The sequence below is a fragment of the Hesperophylax consimilis genome, chromosome 16 (assembly GCF_061612785.1).
Source record: "Hesperophylax consimilis isolate HC1 chromosome 16, BYU_Hcon_1.0, whole genome shotgun sequence".
Classification (NCBI taxonomy): domain Eukaryota; kingdom Metazoa; phylum Arthropoda; class Insecta; order Trichoptera; family Limnephilidae; genus Hesperophylax; species Hesperophylax consimilis.
This window is the reverse complement of record NC_142851.1, coordinates 21,893,250-21,919,582: the sequence shown is the minus strand read 5'-3', so window position 1 is coordinate 21,919,582 and position 26,333 is coordinate 21,893,250. Positions and strand designations below refer to the sequence as shown.

Here is a 26,333-nt window from a genome sequence, read left to right as displayed (position 1 = left end):
ATTGCTTCTTTCGCAGCAATACGGTTAAATTATGTAGTATTTTAACCGACTTCATACGTAATTTTGAATAATTTTATTGTCAGGTTTCATATAAAGTAGCATATCCTTGGAATATTTTTTATAAAACCGTGTTAAATACTGTAGGTATGTTAACGATTCTCTATTGAATACGAATACTGTAGAGCGAGATGATCTAACTAATATTAATGTTTGTTTAACTCTGACTTGTAAATGTATCGTAGATTCAGTAGAAGAAATAATGTAAGCTTAAAATTAAATGCAATTACATCCTCTTGTCACAATTGAATTTCAAATCGTGTTTGCCTCTGTCCATTTAATATTCAAACATAGCAGGTGCCATACTCGTGCATAAAGGAATTTCCTTTGTGTCCTGAAATCTGGATTTATTATTATTAGGTCGACAAACAAGTGCGGCGCTGAAAGTTTAATGAGAAAACTATAAAAGCCTTGTAAAGAGGTTAAGCGAAGTTGGCCATAGTCGGAACGGCTGGGATAAGAGTGTGCCAGAGAGCTTTTTATTATAATATTCTGAACGAGAATTTGGGACAAAACACCCAATTTACTTAGCGACAAATTGACATAACCGACTTTTTAAGGCTGAGTTGTCGCTTCAAAGCTGTAAACTTATGAATTTCATAGGGAGATGAATAGAATATAGTTTTTTGGTTACTCAAGCGCTATGCCATTAGAAAACAAACTATCTATTTACATATTATAATACATTCTCCTGAGACGTTTTTCTTTGTATATCCACTCTACGTATCCAAAAACTGAAGTTCATTCTTAAACTTGTTACAAGGATTTCACTCTAATTTCGGATCTATTACGTTGTAATTCTCCCGCACATTATTTTACACGCATTTTTATGGCACAATATTTTATATTTCTTAGTACAATTTAGTAATGTTGGCCTCACTGGGTGGTTTATCCGTGCAGAGGCCTCCATTTTATAATACAAAAAAATATGCATAGTACATTTTTAAACAAAAAAAAAATAATGTTTGTGTTGCCACAGACCTTTCATTTGATTGTAGAATAATAAAACCCATGCTTCGTTTGACAACTTTTTCGTTATGTCTTTGGCATTTAGTCATCCACTAAATCAGTGATGATCAACATTTTTTAGCGGAAGACAGATTTATTAATTTTAAATTTTGCTCGCGGGCTGCAGAAGGTATACAACAGCTTGACAAGGTAAAATGGTTATATTACAGTCGATGGTGTCGCAAATCTGTTTATATTTTCTAACACCGTATTTTTGTCAGAAAAAATTTAAACGCAAAAAAGGCGCCGCAGGTGGAACTTTTACATCTCCAACGCCAAATACTTTCAATTTTTATAATTTTGAAATACAAATTGAAGAAAACACTTTTAAATCCTTGCATAATTTCGGGCAGCTGATTCAAAACAGACAATCGAAAGATTGTTGCAAAAGCTTTTCGTATTTTGTACTATGGATAAAGAAAATATGTATAACAATACGTACGTAAAACATTTTAATATATCAACCAAAAATCCGAACGATTACTGTTAAAACGTCAAAACTCCACTGTTTTTAGAAACATCATTTGGAGGCGTACCCTTATAAAACGGAAACTAAACAAGTTTTTTACAAAAAAGCGATACAGGCAAACATTTTACTAGGTTCAAGGTTTAATCAACAAATGCTGTTGATTCTTACCACCCGAAAGTACAACAAAATTTAGTTGAGAAAACTTTTGGTGTTTTATAAACATATAAAAAAAAAAAAATTTATATGTTTGCATAAAAATATTTGCATATATATATATAAAAATTGCATAAAAAACGCTGTTTTTTTCTGAAATTTTCTGCAGTTAGTTTGAACAACAAAATTCTATCTTGGGATATGTAAAAAAACTTTTTATGAGTGGCAGATTCAAAACCTTTTCCGCTAAAGCCCATCAGAAAAGAATCGGTTCATTATTTTTTACCACAAATTTTTAGATAGATTACAAAGCGTCTTATGAAAGCTGTAAAATCTTTTTGTAAAGGCCAAACTTAGCAATCAACATCACGAACCCGAACTGGCAGCGGGCGGCGACCATGACACGAAAATAAACGTATTCACATATTTTTGCGCTGTAGCGGAAATGAAACCTACAAACTCCCGACAGAAACTTCAAATAGTTTTACCCTGTGAAGAACGTCATTTCTTGAAAAAGCCTCAACTATGTTAGGTGACTAGATCTAAACAGCCAGATATTTCCTCTCTCTCCCTCTCTCTCTGATGAAATAATAAGAGTATCTAGATGTTATCTTAGATTTTGAAAACCACCCCATTCCTCTTTTTTCACCCGTTAATACATATTGTGTGTAAAAACTTTGTTGATATTGATTAAAATAAATATGGTCAGTTTTTTGTAAAGCATGTTTGAATTTGATTTAACCTTTATAACGACATTATTATTATTTAATCTTTATAACGACAAATTGGGTGTTTTACAGAACATAGCTAAATTTATACAGCGATAAAGGTTGCGCATGAAGAAGCATGAAAGATATAATGATGTATCGAAAGTTGTGTAATTGAGTTTTGTTTGCTCCCAAATGTCAAGTAGTAGGGAGGAATTACTAAAGAATTATGGTAATATAATAACGTAGTTGAAGTAATTTTTTTTAATATTTAATTTTTGAAGACTATATTAGCGATTCCAAAACGAACCTAGGGACTTTAACCCAGGACCTTGCCTTGCCAGGGCACCGCTCTAGCAACTGAGCTAATGGGACCCTATCTCCTTCGGTCATATTTAACTGTATATGAACTACTAACATTGTCTTCATTTTCTCACCGCACATTTTTATTGGCTGCTATCTTTAAAATTCTAGACAGTGTAGTAGATAAATATATCTTATTTTTATTTTAATGTGCGACATCTATTAATTGTCCTGAGTTCAAGTCCTAGATGTGACCGTATCTTTTTCTGATTTTTCTGTTTCAAATTTTCGTTTATGAATCGCTAATATTGTCTTCAAATAATTAAATATTACAATTTGAGGTTTTACTGATTAAGTTATTCCAAAAAAAAATCATTTTTTTAAAGGACGTTTGTAATTAACAAACCTTTATTACGCTCAATTGGATGTTTAACAGAGCATAATAAAATTGATCTAAAGAATGAAAAAAATGTATAGATCTGTTACAAATACAAAAATTTAAGTTAAATATAAGGATGTATGTATAATTATTACATCTACCGTGGTACCATTTATATCTATTGAAATTTATTATACAACGATGATAAAACATACATACAAGTTCAGGTGTAGTGATGAAATACAGTTTTTGCTTTTTTTATTCAATTTATAATGTGGCACCAAAAGGAGTTTCCATTTACTTAAATAACATAATTCACTACAATATGGTCGTACAAAATAAATTAAAAAAAAATCAGTATTGGGTAAGCAAGCAAAACTTTGACGTTTTGTATTTTGTTCATTTTTTTTTAATGCATGGATGGATATTATTTGAATGTATCAATACATTGTTCCTCTATTCCAATTTTCGACATGCAGCCTCAAAATCATGCGTTATGTCAAACCACCTAGCAAAATACTCACTGGTAAAACCCAGTAACCGTTTTTTTTGTTTAAAGCGTTTAAAAAATATCAGCACAAATTCAGGCAGTGTTTGTTTATGTTACTGGTGGTTTACATTTATCCGTACAGTCAGCGTGTTTATCCGTACAGTCAGCAAATTGGACTCTGGCAGGTAACAGATGAAGGGAATGGTGAATACTAATTGTGGAGTTTAGTTTGCCGTGGGTATGACCACTGTCATTTCCACAGGAACTACTTGCCCACACGGTCACATATGTCGTATGTATCTATCCACACTTACGTATGTAATTTGGTCGTCTAATTGTAGACGGACAAGTTATATAGTGATTGTTTGCATAATTCGAAATTCAAAATAGATCTATCCAATCTAGGAAGATACAAACTAATGCTGATTTGAAGAACTTCAATGAGTAGTAAATACTATAACAAGCTCTCTCATCCTAAGGAGAAATTAGTAAGGACATATTGATGTATTGATCAACAACTCGAAAATAAAACGATTGATGTTCGAAAACGAAAACACATTTTTTAAGAAGGAATTCTCGAAAACGGTTAACAAAGTCTCGTCTATAAGTGGTGCAGGGGTCTGTCATACAGAGGTGAAAAGAAGGATTTGCGTGGCGGAAAATGCAATTAGCAAAATGTAAAAGATGTGGAGTGACTCAGACCTGCTCGCAAACAAATATAAATGTTAATATTCCATCGCACCTACCCACGAAGCAGTGACCAGCGGGGAACCGTTATGGTAACCGTTAACTGTCACAATATTACTGGTGCGTTTTCTACCTTTTCATTTCCGTTACATTTCATTCCTGCTTTAACTTGGTTTTTCGCTTGGCCATAGATTGTAGACAGACATTAAATAGTGAAACTGAATGACATATATTTTTTCATTGAAGTACTGGAAATGGAAGGTCAACCGACGTCAAACGTCGGTTTTTCTCTCGAACAATTCTATATCTAATTACGTAGGTGAATTACTAAGACCTCATTACACCTTTAGTTTGGTTACATGAAATTACCTGACGGTAATGAGACAAGTACTTAATAAAATAATACATGGCCGTGCCTAGGCTGACATTGTTTATTAATAACTCGTCCGCCCCACCCAACTAAGAATCCATATTTAATTGCATAACTAATACTTCCTAACAGAAAATTTGTATTTAACCCAGTAAATTGATACTCCTCTGCAAAGAAATGTATGTATTTGTAATTATGTTTTCCGATATTAGTTAAGGTTAGGAAAATTCAATAACGATTTATCAACTATCCATTAAATAATGGACATGTTGTATTAATATTAATATTATTATACCTCACATCAAACAAATCACAAATAAACTTCTCAAAACAATACACATTTTCCTAAACATAAGAAACATATATAAACTAAAACAATTGAAGACAATATATTTTGCACTCTGCCAATCAATAATAGAATATGGAATTATTGCTTGGGGAGGAGCAACAAACTCGGCTATCGATTACATAGAAACCGCACAGAAAACGATCTTAAAGGTAGTACTAAAAAAAAACATAGACTGACTGATACAGACCAAATATTCAACACCTGTGACGTACTAGATATACGCCCAATTATACGTTAAAACACTACTAAACAACATTTTTGACAAAAAAATACATTTCAACATACACAAAATAACACTAACAGACCAGTTAGACAAGCGTACATAGAAAACATAAAAACTCCGACAATAAATTCAAGCTTTGGACAAAGACATTACTAATACCATGCTATAAAAGCTTTCAACAGTGTAAAAATTGAAATTAAAATTGAGAAAAATAAAAATAAATTCACACACAAAATTACAAAATGGATTAAAGAACAAAAAAGACAATATTACCAAAATGTCATAGCATAAAATAAAAATAAAACCTACACGTAACACACAAAACCAATATAAACCCACATCACTCACAAACACACAAGATTATATATTAAATGTATTATTTTATCTTATATTGTAGATTGCATTTAGATTATATTTTCATATTATAAAATGAAGGCCTCAGCACGGGCAAGCCACCCAGCGAGGCCAACATTACTGGAAAACTTTGAAATGTAAAAAAATATTGTACCAAATAAAAAAATTAAAAAAATCACCTACCTATAATTTTGTATGAAAAATTGCCCATAAAATCTGAACTTTAGGTAAAGGTTAAAACATTTGTTGTTTTCTCATTCGGTCAAAGTTCTCTCTGATAAGTTGACTCCTTTGGTTTCACAAAAAAAATCTCTAAGAGTTCCTCGAACGCAGACGGTATTTAAATATCTCCGTTCAGTCGTTTTCATTTTGAAAGTGAAGTGAATGGGCGTGATTTTGTTAAAAATGTATTAAACTTTATGATAAGGGCGGAGTATTGAATTAAGTGGTAGAGTTCGCACAAAGGAATGAATTGTAAAAAATCCCTGGGAAAACGGAGAATAGTTGCTTCCTGCGAAGAGGGAACATCCTTAAAAAAACACACTTCACATAAAAACCTGAAACTGAGCGTTTTCTGGTGATTTATGTCTGGACCGTAGACAGGTGTATGTATTGGGAAGTGTATCTAAGGAAGGAAGGTGTGTTAGTGGTACTGGTAACCATATATGTTGAAGTTTGTACGATTGGTACATATAATACAGTAAGGACGAGGAAACTGTATGTAAAGTGTGGTAAGTTTATGCAAATGAATGTGGGGTAGCTGGTTTCGCTTGGGGTGGTGGCGGACTTTGCAAGAAACGTAAAAATAGAATTTCATTACTTCACAAAAAAATGTTTTTACTGTATTTAAATGTATTGTATTTTCATGTGGGGGGTTGCGTATTGCACGATGCTTACCTCACACAACCATACTGGATTCAAAACCTTATTATTACCATTAGTGGTTATTTGCGAGAGCCATTGGTGTAACCGATATATAAAGTTTCCGGAAACTCTTACTATAATTGGAAAACTGGTAAATCTACATCAAATTTGGAATCGATTTCGGGGAGTAAAATTTTTTTTATTTGAGCTTTCGTTTTCAAGTAAATCGACTCTGAAGTTTGAATTTTAAAGAATTTTAAAAAAATCGGTTGTTGAGTAGTTTATTTCACCTATTTTATGTCTTTTAAAATGCGTCGAAGCGTAAACCTGGCTCAGATAGTTTTTAACCCTACAGTTGTTAAAAACAAATTTAAAATATCAATGCTCAGATCGAAAAAAAGGGATTTTGGGTTTGACTAGTTTCTCGCTTTTACTACGAGTTACCGGACACCGTGTATAATGGGTGTCTAGGAGCAAAGTGCACCAACTTCGGGAGGAGATTCCACATGATGGCAGAAGTAAGAAACAAAGAGAACTTATTTTGAAATAACATTGATTTTTCCATACAAAATTATTTTTACCGTGGAACATTTTTTCCATACAAACAATTCAACAGTTTACCTGAAAACTCTCTTACACCTTGGAATTTTCTAAAAAAGTTCATTGTCTTTTTTAAAATGATGTAAAAACACCTCACAAAGTTGTTCAGTTTGTATTTTTATCTTCAGGGTAACGATCGATTATTACAATAATCTGCTAATTAAATAATCGATTATAATTAATTTTTAGTTGATTACTCGAATTAACCGTATTATTTGAGACCCAAAAAAATATTAACGACATTGAAATTTTGGTATTGTTGCAGTTCAGCGTTTCAAAAATGAATATTAGACTTTTTGGTTTTTTTTATTATTCTGGTTTAATTTTTTTATTTGGTTTTACGCCCAGCCGGGCTTTTACATTTGATTGATTTATTATAAAAATATTTTTTGTTGAACTTTCTCTTCCATCAAGAGTCTATTATAAGGGCAGAGGATGTGCACTCCAAGATCATAATACTTTTGCTATTATGATCTTGCTATCATTATTTTCTTTTCCAAGATTAAGATCTAACTCGCAGAATGTTTTATTCAACGTTCTATCATTGATTCATTAATAATTATTAAATGAAACTTTTTGGTTTTGCAGCCTTTTCGTGTAAATTGAGCAAGCCATTTCCCAATTAAATCCTCGAATTACAGTAAAATGCTGCCAAGTTTTGTGGTTAGGAATGTTCATGCGGAATGACCCTTTTCTAGAACACGTGAAATAAAAAGGTTTGTGTTTGTGCCGCAAGATGTCACCGCCTGGGTAGATTGCTATTCCACTGAGCTTAAAAAGGGAAAATGGAAGATTTTATGTAATTAAACATAGCATGGCTTTAAATTTGTTTCATTACTATTTAAATAATGTATGATAAAAACCAGCTTGACATGGATAACTTTGCAGTTAGTGGCATCCGCCACAGATATTTGCAATGCCGGTGAAGTAAATCTTTGGACCTATTCTATATTTGATACTATCAAATTTTATCTAAAGAGTTAAAATGAATTTAGATCTTTAAAATAAATTTAATTTCATGGGTTTCTTGAGAAATCGTCACCCCTCTCATTACACTAGATTTTGATGAACACTTTTTGACAATTAATTAATAATAATTAAATAAGTGAAAAATGTTTACTTTCTAATGTAACTAACAATTTGTATGGCATTTTATCTCTTTTCAAGGAAAATTTTTAGCTAAAAATTACATACATAGCTCATGTTGGAATTGATGAAATGTACTGGCCTAGTAATTCTAGGCATAAAATGATGTATGTATATATTTCAAGACGACGGAAAACTCCGTCGGAGAGTTTTTGATGCTTTTTCAGTTTTTTTTTACATTAGCTGCATGCAGGATGTCCTAAGAAAATAATTTCACTCTTGGTCCATGTCATCTTTCGAGATACTGTTTGGAGGGTCTATTTAATGAAATAAAAGAGAGGAAGTTCTGGAAGGAAACAGATATGAGAGGTGGGTAGGAATTCTGGAGTTAGTGTGTCCAGGATTGACGGAGTGAATCCATTGCTCCAACTGCGGTCATCAAACAAGGCGAACGACTTGGGTGACATATGGCAACTTGAGTGACATATGGCAACTTGGGTGACATATGGCAGAGGTGTCGATTATCCAATAAATAATTTCCTTGGTAACGGTACCCAAACCCGCTTTCCAAATTGAATTATTATATTATTTACATATAATCGAATGTATTTCAACAAAGCGGAAACGGTTTAGCATAGTTCCTGTGAGCTCGCGGAACATTTCACCTCATTTCTCTAATAGTAACCTGGTCCGTTTGATAACGACTTGTGACTTAATATTTGTTTTTTTTTCCTTAATGAACGCAGAAAAAATTATCCTGTATTTAAAAAAAGTAATGCGATGTTCACTTACTCACTCGTAATTTAAATCTACTAATTTTGCATCAACTTTCTCTCTTTTACATCATAAACTAAGATTGAAGGATTACCGTGATCGCCGTTAATGGCATCATCCCATTATAACACTACGCAAACTAATAATAATTTGTGATGCCATCAATCGATTGTGATTATCCAGGCCTGAGAAATGAACGCCTTTGGCAAGAACAAGAGCGGAGCTAGGTGGAAGGTAATAGCATCAATCTTCGCCGTTTTGGCAAACAAAAGCTCCTCGATTAGGCTGATTGGTGTTGAATTATTTCACTCCTTGCTCTTGTGCCTGGCGACATCTGAATTACTGGCTCGAATAAAAGCTGCCTCCATTGCCTATAAATTACAGATAAACTATTCTAAGGATAAACGTTTTAGTTCTCTCGAGAGATGTGTCTCAGATATAAGGTAGCATGTGACTCAATAAGAGCACTCTTAATGAACGATCAATCCCAGCTCTTATCTTCGGGATAGGAAAAATGGCCGGGTTCATTCTAAACTAATTGATTCCTTAGTTTTTAGGCTGATTGCGATGGATGTCCTTTTAGTTCTCTTGGTAAATGTTTAACGATCCGTAAATTGGAATAGTCTCTTCATTAATCACGCCGTAGTTTTGTAAATTTTGCGAAATGATAAAGCGTTGAAGTCATATTTTAACAAATTGGTTCTCGAAACAAATTGGCAACAGTTTTCCGATAACAGTTTTTCTCGATAGGATTCGCTTAACAATATATTTTGCTAACATTGAATCTAAACAAAGAGAACATTTTAACTGTAATCAATCTTTTACTGAAATCAAATATTTAACAGGCAAATTTATTAATTTTTTTCTTTGTTATCATGTAAACAACTAGTTTGTTGCAACTATATTTAATTAAAGGGATTACTTTTAACTAGTTGTTTTTAGGTTTTAGTATTGATGGTGATTATATCTGAATAAAATCCATTTACATTTATTTTAATTATTAATTGTAATTCAAAAGTTGCATTTATTTTATTCTTCCTTAATAAAATTGAAAAATATGTCACTTCATGACATATCGTTTAATTCGAAATTTTGGTTTCGTAAAGATTTTAAGTATTCATTAAATTTGATTCGAGAGTTCAGAAAGTAATAGTTTTACCCAAAACCTTAGCAGTCATAGCTCGACGGTCAAATAATGTAATATTACTATTAACTAGCGTAATAATATTATAGATTCACCACACTATAAAAAAAGCATTTCCAATAAAAGCATATCTATTAAATGAATCGTCATTTGAACTCGCTGACTTTAATCAAGCGCTAGAATTTGTCACAATAAAAAGCTTTTTATTAGATTCGTACATAAAACAAAAGTTGGTACAATTTAAACAACCTATTTCCATTAATTCAAGCCACCCGAGTGCGGGAGAGGTGGGGTGGGGTTGTAGTGGAACAGCGCCGCTTTCTCCAGTAATTACATCAGCAAACCTCATTAGGGGCATTTTAATTCACCCCCTTCCGCTCCGACCCGGGATAAAGCCTACAGCCCACCCCCTCCCTGTCAACTTCCACCGGAGCCTTTTTCACTGTGCTGCGGTATCAACGTGAATATGAGTTGCTTTTTTGTCAATTGTGATACTATTCTAAATCTATTGTAATTTGGAGCAATCGAATGTAATCGATCCCTACAGAACAACTATTGTGCCAAATGACAAGTTTTTTATAGAAGAGGCATTTTCCATCAGTTTATTTTTTGATAACCTATACCCGGGTTTTTTTACATTAATTTTGTAATATTATTTTCGGTTTTTTTTTTGTGTGCGAACAAGGAAATGAGATGTCTTAACTTCACTCAATGATTCATTGCTGGAACACAGCAAACTAATACTGAATCTTCATTAAAATAGTTTAAAATCTTAACTCATCGCATTTCACTCAACAAGATAACAATACTGATGATTAATTTCATCTTCTAAGTATTTAGTTTTCCTTATTTGATAATTTATTATATCTATTGTACAAAAAAAAATGTATATCTATATGGGACGTGTGGGATTGCACAAACCTCCCCACATCCTGGAATAAAATATTATTATTATTATTATTATTATTATTGTTCTTAAGAAATGAGTTTTAAAAAATTATCAACATCAGTTGTTTCGCAGAAATTCAAATGTAACATTGACATCAAATGGCTATTCGGCGCCATTTGGTTTTTTTACATTTAAAAGATCCCCGTTGAACGTTGTCTCTGGATGATTTTCAGCTTTCTACCAAATTAAAATAAGCTGACAAGCTTAACAACATGATAGTTGTCCTCTTCCACTAATCACAATTTGTTCAAAGCCTGAAACGGACTTAGAATCGGCATTTAGCGGAAACCTCAACTAACTAACTAAGTAACCATCACGCCGTTTCCCCGCAGGGGTAGGCAGAGAGGACGGACCGCCAAACAACTCCCTCTTGGCACACACTTCTTGCCTCATTCACATTCATACATACCCTTCTATTACTCTGACTCTTGACATGGACCGACTCAAGAATCTAATTCACTTGGTCGTGCCATGTCTTCATTCGTCGTCCCCGACTTCTGCCACCATTCACATTTGCATCGTATATTCTCCTTACACTCCTTTTTTCGCTCATTTTCTCTACATGCCCAAACCATCTAAGCGTACCTTTGTTGATCTCCACATTTCTCACATGATCGTACATGTTTTTACCACACATACACCTCAGGGATCTCATTTCTACAGCATTTAGTCTACTTTCATTTCCTTACATCATGGTAGGTACCAGCACTCCATTGTGGACTGCTAGCTTCGCTTCTTTGGACAATTTTTTGTTAGCGCCAACTGCGTCCATTCCTCCATTAATGGAGGACTGAACGCAGTTACCTGCATTTACCTTTCTTTCAATATCTCTGTCAGCCTTACCATCTCTCGTGAACATACTCCCTAAATACACAAACTCATCCACCTGCTCCAAATATTTTCACAACTATATTCCACACTGTTTTCGTATTTTCTCTTTCAAACACCATGATTTTTGACTTACTTACATTCATCATTAACTCATTCTTCATACATACTTCGTTCATCCTAGACACGATAGACTGTAGATCTTCCATTCTGTTAGTAATCAGCACCGCATCAGCATATAACAGGCAACATACTCTCAGATTACTCAAATTCACGCCCAATCCTACTTCTTTCAATTCTTGCATACAATTCTCCATGTATAGATTGAACAACCATGGTGACATTACGTAGCCTTGTTTAATACCATTTGTGATATCAAACCAACCCGTAAAACCACTGTTCACCCTAACATATGCAACACTTTCCTCATACAGAGACGCAATTACCTGTATGCGATTCGGTCGTATGCTTTTTGTAGATCTACAAAGGTACAGAAAAGTTTCTGTTTTTTTTGCCAGAAACTTCTCAGTGAACATACGCAATGAGAAGATTTTGTCCATGCACCCCCTTCTACTCATAAAAGCACCTTGCACATTCCATATTTGATCCTTTGTTTCCTTTCTTACCTTTTCAAACAAAATTCTACCATACAGCTTGCCAACTGAACTTAGCAGGCTAATAGCCCTATGATTTCAACATTCCATACGTGACCCTTTACCTTTTTATAACGGCATGATCACAGCCCTTGTCCAATCTAAAGGCGTGTAACCTTCCTTTAAAAATTGGTTAAAGAGATTGCACAAACATGTGAGAATTATACGGCTATCTCCTTTAAAATATTCAGCATGAATATTGTCGAAACCGACAGCCTTTCCATTCTTCATACATTTAATAGATCTTGTTATCTCATCCATGCTGATTTCGGTAACATTTGATTCTATCGATTTTACCACTTTCATACTTAAGTTTTCTGGACCACTCCGGGACCTTTTGACTTCCTTCCAAAACAGTTTAATGTTATATTGATTCCCTCTTCGTCTTCCAGGCGTTCCTTTCGTTCTTTCACTCCAACTCTTACTCTTTCCTTGCATTCCTTATACACATCTTTCGCTCGATCCCTCTCTTTACTGAAAGCACTGCAGGCCGCTATCATACATAATTTGCTTTTTTCTTCTCATTACCATGCATCTCCTTTCTTCCTACCTTGCGTACTTATTCCACACATCTCGCTAGCAGTTTCACAAAGACTCAATTTTATGTGGTTTCATGTTTCGTATATACTTAGACGGTCCATTTCCTTTTAATTCAATCTCATCTCTGCACAATTCACATACTTACTTCTCACATTATTTAATTATATATTATCGTTTTGCAGTTTTTCTATTTTGACTCTTGTTGGAGTTGATACCGTTTTCAATTTAGAGCGCCAACCGCGAAATAGTTTTATTCTCGAAACTATCAGAAAGTGGTCAGTTTCAACCTCAGCCCCTCTAAAAACTCTTGTGTCCTCGGTAACGGCTCTTAACCAAGAGTCAATTATGTACTTCAAAATCAATAATTGACCTTTAATTTCCTCTTTCCCACGTATATTGGTGGATACCTTTATGATCGAAGAAATTATTCGATACAAACAGGTTCCACTCCAAACATACTTCAAGTATTCTGTTCCCGTTGTTATTCGTCCTTTTATCTAATTCCTAAATACCCATTCAAATCGTCTGCCATTTTAATCCTTTGATTCATACTTTTTAGTCTCATTACATCATTCATACCAGTACAAAAATCATCTTTCTCTTCGTCACTTTCAGAATTAACAGGAGCATAGCAAACAACCAGAAACACCCTTGTCAAACCGATTTTGAATCTGATCTACATTATTCTTGGACTTTCACATTCATACTGCAGCATATATTCAATCATTCTGGGAAACAGTGGCGCTGCAACACTCTGACAAGTCCTCTCCATATCTGGTCTGGATGCTGGATACCGCTCCCTTTTTTCATACTCTATGTTACACAAAGTATGTCCAAACATTTTCTAACCACTGTATCACACAATTCATTCATCTTTCTTTCCATTCCTCCTCTAATATTCCATGTACCAATTTGACATTGTTCAAGTTCCTTCCTCCTCTTTGCGCTACCTAAGGGCTGGCGATGTGATGGATAGCGAGCCTCATCGACACCTGTGTCGGCCATTCCCTTCTAAGAACTGCTTATCTAGTCGAACATACTGATAATTAGGTATAAAACATTAACATATAAAATAATACAGTATTTAACTTAATCCTAACGCCAAAAAAACTGTTCCAGATGTCCAAATGAAGAAACAATAAAGCAAAAAGTATCGTATGACTATAACAACAATAAACATTTCACTGCATACTTGTTTGTAATTACTCCTCAACTGTCAAAAAAAATTGCGCTGAATAGTCATTTTATGACTTTGTCACACGTGAATTTCAGCGAAACAACTGGGCCTTATTGCTAACGAACCAGAGATGTGCAAAATGGGTACCCAAAACCATTTGAAATGCAAAATGGAAATGGGTCAAAACTTTTCCATTTGAAAATGCAAAATGCAAAATGGTTTTTAGAAAAGCATTTCAAATGCAAAATGCAAAATACCTATTTTCAAAATGCATTGAAAATGCAAAATGGTTTCTCAGGTCAAACAATTAAAATAATTATAGAATTTTTAAACAATTTTGTCATTTAATAATGGAAATCAATGTAGAATAAATATATTACTTGATGGTAAATCCAAAAACACCACGACTACAGATAATGAAACCACAAAAAATTTGCGCGGGACTAATATTGCCAACGTAAAAAACATAGAAACTGCTATCTAACATTTTATATTACAGCGTCATGGCCCCATGTTCAGTATTTTTTGTAACTCAATTGCCAGGGCTCCTACCAAGGAGCAACTTGACAAATGTAAATTACCTCTCATAGCGAGGTTGAGGACCGACTGATATTTGGGCTTATGAAAAAAAAATGAGTGGAGATAGTAGGAAGAATGTTGCAAAAAAGCATTTAAAATGGAAAATGCATTGAGAAAAGCATTTAAAATGCAAAATGCAAAATGGTTTTTAGAAAAGCATTTAAAATGCAAAATGGAAAATACCCATTTTGCATTTTGCATTTCCATTTGAAATGGATTTATTAGAAATAAAGCACATCTCTGTAACGAACCTATTTACCTATTGCGTTAGGTTAGGTTGTCAAAACTATTCCAGATAATAGTTACCTAAGCACCTCCTAACCGGTAGGTACTAAACACGTGTATATGGATAAAACTTAGTTACGTTTCCTTTTTATTTAAATCCTTGTTTTATAAAAATAACGAGATCACTTCAATCTAACCTAATTTTTAGATATATTGCAACATAGCAGCTGTCCGGTATATAACCAAAACTGCTTTAGAAGTAAACTACTTTATTCGAATCTCTTTTCCACACAAACACGCCGCAATGTAGTGTTTCTATTCAATCCTCGTCGATCAATCCGTAAGTAACAATTCTCTTCCACAGATTGGGCTTCAATTCGGCAATTCCGCCTTCCATCTTACTTTTTCCCATTTATCCGGCAACTCGATACAAGTTCCACGTCCCACGGACAATGGTCGAATTTGCCATTTCTCAAACCTAGCAATATCGCGGGAGATCCTTTATCCAACCCCGAATTATAACGTTTGTATATTTTTTTGTCACAGCACATAAACTTTAATAGAAACTGTTTTTTCTTCGGTCAAATATTGAGCACGCTCTTTGCGAACACATTGCTTTTTATTCGATTGTGAAATAGTATCGCCAGATGTCGCGGTATATCCGCCAACCCTGTCTGTAATACTATTCTGTATTATATCTACATCCTACTTTTCATACCCCGGGTTATGGGCCGTGTAAAAATATTCCAAATTTCCGCCTTAATTCAGTTGCCTGAATCGTTATATTTCTAATTTTATTTTATTTTATTTTCCGTACCTTTGTAATTTCTCATCCCCAATTATTGCGTAATTTTATAGGCTGCTAAGTTCTTGGCCAAGCTTTTCAGTTTAATTCAATTCTGCTGGCAAATTGACATATAACAGAATATTTTTAAGGTCACTCGCATAGGTCTACGTCATATTGAGGGATTCTGTAAGGAGGGTGTTTTGTGAGGATTTCAGCAAATAGAGCAGTTGAACTTAAGAACAGAGGCCGTGGTCGAGGGGTAAAGCTCTCCACTCGCAAACCGGCGTTCGGGGGTTTTAATTCATTAAAATGAATTTGAGTTATTTCACAATTCACTCATATATAAAATAATATATAGTATATTTGTGGCAGTTTCCAGAGTGGAAGATACTCTCAGCATCGCCTTGGTGTAAGAAACTAATACCACTATTCAAAATTGAAACGTTGCTTGAAATGGCTTTGGCCGTGTTTGGTAACCAGATCTGAATAACCATTCCTCTCCCCACTACCTTCAGTCTCACAGCATACCTCGATTGGGGATGCCATAGTCTCACTGGCTCCAGACGGTTGGGAGCAGTTGAACTTGCGGTTTCACATTAAAAAAGAAGAATTATTCAAATCAATTTAAAATATTAAACGTTAATTGAACTTATTAAATTATTTTCCACGGGGCTTTTGTGGAGATAATGAAAAAAAATCAAAGATATTTTGTGTTGGGTGTAAGCGTCATATCCAGAAAGCACTGACAAAAAACTTTCTACAAAAATATATTATTTGCAAATGTTGTTATAAAAATGAATACTACTCGAAGTACATAAAATATATTATTTTATGATAAAAGTTATCTTAAAACTCTCTTCCAGATATGCCTGTGGTTACCCTGAAGCTGGGCTCAACCCTCAACCCGGACGACATCAAGGAAGGGGATGATGTGTACTTCGAGTGTAATGTTCGGGCCAACCCCAAGGCGTACCGACTCGCCTGGTATCACGATGTAAGTAACACCTTCTCATTCTTATTTACTCCTGGGAATCTTGCGCTTTTGTTCTGAGGAAGACTTCGAATTCATTTAATTTATTTTTTGGGATCTGCAGTCACTTAAAATACATATAAAATGTAAATTATTCTAACTGTAATGATTTTATTTTCTAAATTTCTTCCGTGAACAGTAGACCTCACGACCAAAAAAACGTGTTTCTAAATTTGTCTCATTTAATAAATCAAAACAAAATTTCCTCTGAAATCATAATATTTCCAAGTAGGTGCTTTAAATCTTCCTACTTATTTAATTAATTAACTTGAGTAACTATACAACAGTATAATTCGGTAGCAAAAGTCGGGGACGCCCGACGAAGACATGACACGATCAAGTGAATCAGATAATTCAGTCGGGCCATGTCAAGAGTCAGAATAATAAAAGAATATGTGTGAGACGATGTATGAATGTGAATGAGGCAAGAAGTGTGTGCCGAGACCGAGTTGTTTGACGGTCCGTTCTCTCTGCCTACCACTGTTGAGAAACGGCGTGATGTTTATGGTGGTTGTATGTATTTATTACGGTTCTGCTGAAAAGTCTGTAAGTGCTGGTTGCCATCGGAAATAACATTTAAAAAATATATTCAAATGTACCTATTCAACACCTGTATGCACTTACTAATAAAAAATAACAGGTATGTATGTACGTAAGGTGTGTTGTCGGGAGTGTTGCATTATGGGTATTATGTTCATGTAAAATGGATATTTTGATTTGTTTTCTGTGCCCATAATACTAGGGTGTCCCTGTTACGGCCGACGAATGTACTCTTGTGCATGAATTATTATTAAATTCCGAATCCAACTAAAAAATAAACGGTTTTCAAAACTTTGGCCTAGTGTAGAAACCCAAAAGCAAAATGGCATTTATTTGGCACTTTATGCATTATTGACAGCCTCCGTGATCGAGGATAAGGCTCTTGAATAGCAATTTGAAGGTCGCGGGATCAATCCCGGTGTCGTTAGGTAAATTTTATTTGATTAATCACAATTTATGAATTTAAAATAATATAAAGAATGCTTGCGGCAAGTTCTAGAGTAGAAGATATTCTCGGTATCGCCTTGGTGTAAGACCACCATTCAGAAACTAAAAGTTGCTTGAAATGGCTCTTAGCCGTGTTTGGTGACCAGATTTGAAGCCAGATATTCCACAACTTTCCTCTTCACCACCTCCTTCTCTAATACCTTCAGCCTCACAACATAACCCAACTGGGGATGCCATAGGCTCACTAGCCCAGTTGGGACTGTTGTGTGGTATTCACATTAAAATAAAAAAAATTAAAAAAATTTGAATTAAAAAAAAAAACTACATTCGAAAAACACCCTTATGTTAAAGCCTCGAAATTGTAATCTGAGCGGTAAAATTCGATTTTTTTCTACCATCAAATAATGCCTTATATAAAAACCTCCATGTATTGATGACTTAACCTAAGTATAGCAAAAGTGAACAGCAGTGGCATCTACCAAGAATAGTAGTAGTGAGTGTCTTCCATATTGTAACACCACCTCTTACTCCAGTAATCCCCGCCAACAAGCCGGAGACCTGACAATCTCCTTGGCATTCCCACCGGACATCCTCTCCTACAAACACAACTGCAAAACTAATCTCCACGGCGATGAGTGGCCGCGTTAACAGCTTATGGCAAAGAGACCTCTGCTATTCTGGAATACAATTTCCACAAAATATGAATACAAGAATACCTCCTAAAAGATATATTGCAAATTAAAACTTTGTATCGTGATTTTTAAATTTATACAAAGTTAATTGGTATCTCATATTAATAAAAATCAGATATGTCAATCCGAGATAGGTTTGTTACAAATTAATTTCATTAATGACTTCTTAATCATTTAGAAAAGGTAGCGACAAATATATGGGTAAAATTAGTTGTAAGACGAAAGATATCGACAAATATGACGTTTAATAAATAGGTTCAATAGTCGATTGGTTCAAAACGCCTGAAAAGATCCTGGGTTCGATTCCTAGTTGTGACCGTTATCTTTTTATTTTTCTGTGCCTTGTTTTATTTCAAGTTTCGTTAAGATTTTAATGTATGTATTATATGTATTATCTTCTTCAATTATATTTTACATTGATGGGTATAATCTTCAAAGAACGTTAAAAGAAAAAGTTTCTGAATCTTCAAATTTCGTGAATCTTAAAAGTTCTCTGTGTCATATGTTTCTTTTATAAATAAGCAATGTTTCGCTTCTGGTAATTAGTTTCTTAACTGGATGATACTAAGAATTTCTAGTGTTACTATGCTAATGTTTCTATGTACTTCTCGTTCATGCATTTATTGTCTGAGATCTTAAAGCTACGCTACAGCGATTTTTATTTTACCGTTATGTGGTTCTTTAAAGAAACTTTACGATAGTAGGTATATTAAATTTTAATTTTTGTTCTCAATATACATAAGCATACGTTTAAAAATGCACTACTTACATTCTAAATACTAGCAATTGGGTGGTTTGTAATCGATATCTTCTCACAGCAGGTACTGATTTACTCTCTTTACTATTTTTTTTATGTTAATCCCAAACAGGAGGCCCTGAGGAAAATATTTTCCTGTGTAGATAATCTTTTTAAGGAAAGGAAAGAAACGAAGTTCTGGGAAGATAAAAGGTATGAGGGTTTGATAGGAATATAGGGATCGGTGTATCCAGGAGTGACGGACATATGAGTTAATCCCTCCGAATGCGATGGGTGGAGAGACCTGTTGAAGAGGTCAAAAGGCCAAATAGGGGTGACCTATGAAAGAGGTGTTTGTTAGCAAAAAAATGGTTCCCGGGGTAGCGGTACCCAACCCCGCCTCCCAAATTGATGGATTTGAATTTATTTAATATTAATTAATATAATAATTAATACCAGGCGCCTATTTTGATTTATGCAATAAAAAACATCGCCAAACTTTTCTGAAAAACTTAAATTGCCACATTATACCATAAAATCACTACGAAAAAGCGGTTCGTAAGACGCAGATTTGAACTTTAAAGCAGCTTTTGTAATCCTGATACATTATTATTTTTGGGCTAATAAAAACACTTCTAGGGTTACTGTATTAGATTATTTCAAAGGTTGAGATGTGTTCCACTCGCAGTATTTAAATAAAGAATTTAAGCGATAAAATTTTCAAACAAAAACACACAATTTTTCGTTTCAATTCAAACTGTAATTGAATGTGGAATGACGATAATTTAGTTTTATAAATAATTAAATCCTCTTGCTGACGTCTTGTCGACTATTTATATGTGTTATCTCCAAGTTCCACGTTTGTTGGTCCAGCGGTTCAGCGTACATTTTCCACCGTTCACCGTCCACCGCCCGGCGTCCGCTAACCCAACAGATCGTGGTCAAACGAGACAATTAATTGGCCCTCTCCCAAGACATTTGACATTAATTCAGATGTCCCCCTGGCCGCAAATAGAAGAAGCCCAACTCATGGGACGGGAGATTTCTCCAAGTAAACTACCGCCGCCGTCCCTCTCAAGTCTTTATTTATGTGTACGGGCAGTTTGTACAGCATACAAGCTATATGGGATACAGGGTACCCCGGGCAAGCAGGCTACACAAGGTACACAAGGCACAAACGGGTACACAAGGCTTAGCGAGGAAGCTCGTATAGTCTCCAGGGTGAACCCAACTCACTGAAGGCTAAACACTAAACATGCAACACGGGGATAAAAATTACGCTCCGTTGTTGTCAAATTAAATTACCTAAACCGATGATTTTATCTCTAAAGAAAATTTAAATAAATAAATTTTAGTTATTTCAATATAAGATGCGTTATTTGGAAGAATGCTAGTAGTAATAATAATTTGATTTATCCTCAAATATAGCCGCACTTTTACTGTACAAATTAACGATATGAAATAAATAGCAATGACCCTTTATTCAATTATTCAAATTTACAAAGCAATAACTTTGCATTGACCCATTTAGTATTACAATTCTAGATCGTTCGTTTAGTGGTTCTTATAAATCATCATAATTATCACTTAAAACAATACACAGAATACTTATAAAAATTGTCCTTAAAAAACTTGACTACTTCTCAGCAAAAATATTTTTTAATTCTTTCAGTTCCGTCGCTGAAAAATATATAACAATATAGAGTTACTCCTGACACGTTAAGACCTCAGTAATGATATATGCCGAGAATTAAACACTTGTTTTAGAAATAACACCATAGAGGGACTCACGGTACCACGGTTCCGTACAACCGTTATATATATATATAATTATTCAATGTTCTTCCTATGGACCTACAAACCTCAATATTTTACCAAATTTTCAAGAAAACACAGAAAATATTCTTAAAAAACCCAGCCCAATTCATTGCGTAGTATCAAATTATATTTTTTTATGAATGCATTTTATATCGTGCATATAAATAATATTTATAATAAAACGCCTGTTTCATTATTTACGTTTTTTTTTAATTTTCATAAATTTTATTTAAATCTCTCTTTACTTATCTTTCCTTTATTTAAATATTTTTATTTTTATATTCTGTTTTCACTATCCAGTTTTTTTCTGGTATTAACGAGCACTTACTCCTAAAACACAAACACAGAATTTGATAATGCACAAAATTGTATGCTTCAAAATCTGTTGATCTTGTAAAATACATAAAATAATGATAATTCTGCTTGCTAAAAAGAAATTACTAATTAATCGAAGTAGAAATAGAATTAATCGAAGGCATTCAGACATGACAATTCGAATTCAAATCCGCGAGTAATTGGTCATTCAGAAAAAAAATCATATTGAGATAGTAATTATTTGTACATATCTTGCCGCTACCAATGATAGGTGTTTCACATAAAACACTGTAATACATGTTATGTGGATGAAATGGTTTTGTTTCGAGAAAACTGCCCAATACAAGCTGTTAGGTTCTAAGGCAGAAAAGTAGAATTGGTTCTGAAAAAAGATTTGATATTTATTAAGATATTTAATATTTGTGCAATAAACTAATTACTACTCTTCCTTAAATGCTTCATAAAAAGCAGTGATAGGTATAAATGAATATAACGAAACCGTTTTACTTCAAGAAAGCCGCAAAGAAGAGTAGGTTGTGTTCTAAGCCAGAAGTTAGAGAATAGGTCCTGGGTTCTAGTTGGATTAAGTATTTCGGACCGTCCCATGTTATTTGCCTATTTGTCATCCTGCCTGCTTACTCCTGCTTCTTGGTCCCGGCTCCTTAGCGAGGAACAGCAAAGGATATCTTTCTGCCATAATGGATTCCTCACTAAAGATTAGTTTGATCTCAGCAAACAGAGTGATTTTATTAGACCGTTCAAATAATCCTCCTTGTCAGGAAGACGGATCGGAATATAAATATTTGTATGGTGGAGCCGCTGAAATTACACGACTGGAAACATCGTGTTTTTATTGCGCACATAATAGTTCGTTTAGTGTGTATTTTTTGCTTCTACATTATTTTCAGTCTTGTCTCACCGTTATAATATTTATGGATTGTAATTGGGAATTTATGTGAAAGATAAAATTGCTTAATAAGGAAGTTGAGTCCATTTTTTTATCGATGTTCGCATTCAAACTTAAATACTGGTATTTTTTTTTTAAAAGTTTTTTTCATAATTAAATTAATTTTCAAAGTTTAAATTTTATTAATCCCGCCAAAACGAGCGGAATCCGAGCGGTAAGAGGCGGAGTGTGTGTGTGACGTCATTTAAACTGTGAGAACCACGTCGCTTAAACATTTTGTATGGAAAAAAAAATAATTCTTCAATAAGGAATTCCAGTAATTTTTTTAACAATGTTAACCGTCTATTAGAATTGATGTTATTAAAAAAAAAAATTGATTAAGATTTCATAGTTAAATTAATATTTTAAGTTAGAATATTTGCTTCTCCCACCCGGCACGGTATTGAAGACGCTATTTGTTGACCGCCGCGCAGAAAAGTAAAGACCAAAAGTAAAATAACGGTTTACAGCCCAGTTCACTGTGAGACTTTTCTGCGCGGCGGCCTGAAATGTAATTACATGTAATGTGACATGTATAATAATAAAAACTTCTAAGCGATGCAATAAACAACATATTATTATAAAGCACTATACGAATATGTATCTTTAGAAATCCATTTCATATAATATTAACAACAAATACTATATGTATTTGACAATAGATGCGAGCTATTTTTTTTTACATAGATGCTATTGACAAAGGGGTTTCTCCGGGAATGCAGCTGGTTTTCAGCAGTGCCTTATTATATGGTAAACAAAAGATGAAATATTTAATAGCCATCACCACATTATAATATATATTATAATGAGTAGAGAATAATTATCATGTCATGCGAAATAAATAAATATACCTGCACAAAACTACTGAGGTTATGGCGAAATGTCAGATGGGTAGAATACGCAATGATTATTATACTGTAAAAATGTATTATATTTATCGTAACGTACAAATGAACACAATTAGGTAATAATTTGATATACTTACTTGGAAGCTTTAACTTGATTTGACCCAAACAAACGTTTGGCCTATACACCTCTCTCATCTAAACCGACCATCTCTCATGTAATAGAAAGAGATGCACCATAGACATTGCGGTGACGCGTTCTACGTACAAGCCACGATACAATACATGCGACGTCAGAATTCTTTCGACCAATCGTGGAGCGAATTCAGTTTATTGTTATTTAATGCTTTTTCAAGAACGTTTAACTAATTCTAAGAATAATAATATAGAAATATATTTATATATTTAGAATCGATATTTTTTTTTATCTACATGAACAAATTTTTTATAAGTCAAAATATTTTTCACTCAACTTCCTTATTGCAGGAAATTTACTGTACTGCACTATACGAAAAAGTATTATAGTATTATTAAAGAGTTGAGATACTTATCATTATTGCTTAGTTTAAAAGTAATTTTCTTTTCCTATGTTTGGAAGTTTAGGTATTATGAAAGACGGAAAAGGCGTTAAAATGTATTAGTCAGCATCAATTTTTACGTGATGCCTTTAATTGGCTTAATGTTATTTTAATTTAATGTAACAATAATCATTTTGACATTTGATCGCACTGTCGTCGGTAAGGTAAATTGTTTTCGATACTAAAATAGAACCACAAATAAATATTTCTCTGGAAAATGTGAGTATCTATTTTTTACTGAAGAACTATATTAATTATTGAAGACAATATTAGCGATTCTTAAACGAAAGTCTGAAACAGAAAAATCAGAAAAAGATACGGTCACATCTAGAACTCGAACCCAGGACCCTTGCCTTGCCGGGGCTCCCGAAGAAGTTAGGGTCCCATTAGCTTCAGTAATAGATCGGTGCCCCGGTAAGGCAAGGGTCCTGGGTTCTAGTCCTAGATCTGACCGTATTTTTTTCTGATTTTTTTGTTTCAGATTTATGTTTTAGAATCGCTAATATTGTCTTCAATAATTAAATATTATAATTTGAGGTTTTACTCACTAAGTTATGCCAAAAAAATAAAAATTATATTGATCATGACTTCTGAAAAGAGCACAGTTCATTTGAACTATTTTAAATATTGCCTATATTCAGGAGACTGAGCTTTCAAATAAAATTTTTTTTTAAAGTTTTTTATTCAGTGAATTTTATGAATTACAATTTTTGTGTACTTAATAACTCCCAAACTAGGCTTATACCCGTGTTGTGGTAGTCATAATGCTATAAATTACAATAAAACAATATGTTGTAGTAAGATAAAAATAAAACATAATATAGAAGAAAAAAAATAAATAAACATATTTAAGGAAAATATAAAACATAATCATTGTAGAATTTGTTTTTTTTTTATTTTTAACTCTCAGCTGATGTTTTTAATATGCGTCTGTTTAATTTTAAAGATATTTACTATTTAAAAAATTTAGTCGTTCAACAGTAACAGGCTTTTTTGCTTTTTGATTCTACTTTATTTCTTTCTCTAAATTTTTTTTGTTTTGGTGTGTTTACTTATTATATCTTTACATAATTTTTGTTTTTTTTTCTTTATTTTAATATAACTATCATCTATGTAAATGGCACTTGTATTATTAATTCTTAATAAATGTATAATATATTGAATTGAACTGAGGATCAATTCAAAAGCCAACAAGGAAGTCAAATATTAGAAACGTATTTTCGATATCTTTATACTCTGGGTTGTTAAATGATTTAAAAGCCCCATATTACAATACTAAGCTAACAAGGAAGTAGAATATTAGAGACACGTATTTTCAATATCTTTATGCTCTGCGTTGTTAAATGATTTAAAAGCCCGCTAATACAATACTAAGCCAACAAGGAAGTAGGATATTAGAGACATGTATTTTCAATATCTTTGTTCTCTGCATTGTTAAATGATTTAAAAGCCCGCCATTACAATACTAAGCCAAAAGGAAGTAAAATATTGGAGACACATATTTTCGAAATCTTCATACTCTGTGTTGTTAAATTTTTTTAAAGCTCGCTATTACAATACTAAGCCAACAAGGATGTACGATATTAAAGACACGTATTTCTGACACATTTATGCTTTGCGTTCAATGAAATCATTGTTGTAATTTCTCGCGAAGTTGACTAAAAAATGTATAATTATTTTTGCTCAATGTATTAGGATTAACTAATTGAATCTTATAAATGTCATTGACATATTAAATAAAAATTAAAAAAAATTTAATAATCAAATATAATATTAGAAATTCAAAAATTGAGGTACGAGATTAATAAGGATGACAGAATGTAATTAGATGATAATAGCCCAAATTGTATATACCCAGTCCGGGTAAGTAAAGGATTTGGGTCACTGACTTTATACCTACATATTGATAAGATATATGTATTGACAACTGTAAATAATATATTGTTGCCTTCTCTTTCTTATTTAAGGTTCACGTAGCGTCGTCTTATATTTAAGTCACAATCAAGAACACTCAATTTTTATTATTTACCTTTCACAATTTGATATAACGCCGTCTAATAATTAAATCGCCATCAATGTTTTTTTTGCATTTTATTGGGTGGTTAATATTACCCCGACGGGGAATCAAAAAGTTTATATTATATTTAATAGGTTTTTAGTAATTCTTTATTAACTCTTGACAGGCCAAGATGCCAAACAAAACCTCTGTAACCAAGTGGGTCTTCCGACGAACCCATGCATTTTTCTGTCTTATGGGCTTTTAAACTATGGAAATCCCAATTATTGAGTCAATACTAAAATATTATAGATGCATATTTAGGTAGGTACTTATTTGTATATTTTGAATTTTCCTGCATTATTTTTGTGAGCAAGTTTAGTGAGAAATCATTAGACTAAAATAAACACGTTATGTACATTGACTACTCGCCACAGAAATATAAAGAGATAAAGTGTGGAAAAATCTCGAAACAGTAATCCTACAACCTAACCTCGAAAAATCTTACACGATGTGACACAAGTCTCTTCAGCCGCGCCAAAATTCATTCACAAATTCAAGTTATCAAAAGCAAACATTCCGCCGAATGAGCTTCCGCCATGTTTGTTTAATACATTTAAGAGACGATTTATTAA

The 26,333-nt window shown here is 33.4% G+C and overlaps 1 protein-coding gene across 1 annotated transcript in view; it reads left to right on the top strand.

Moving 5' to 3' along the window:
* side-IV (sidestep IV transmembrane protein) overlaps positions 1–26,333 on the top strand; it is a 919,468-nt gene that overhangs the window by 812,662 nt on the left and 80,473 nt on the right. The window contains exon 9 of the mRNA XM_089641040.1: positions 16,619–16,749. Coding sequence (XP_089497166.1) covers positions 16,619–16,749 — 131 coding nt within the window. The remainder of the gene's footprint in view (positions 1–16,618; positions 16,750–26,333) is intronic.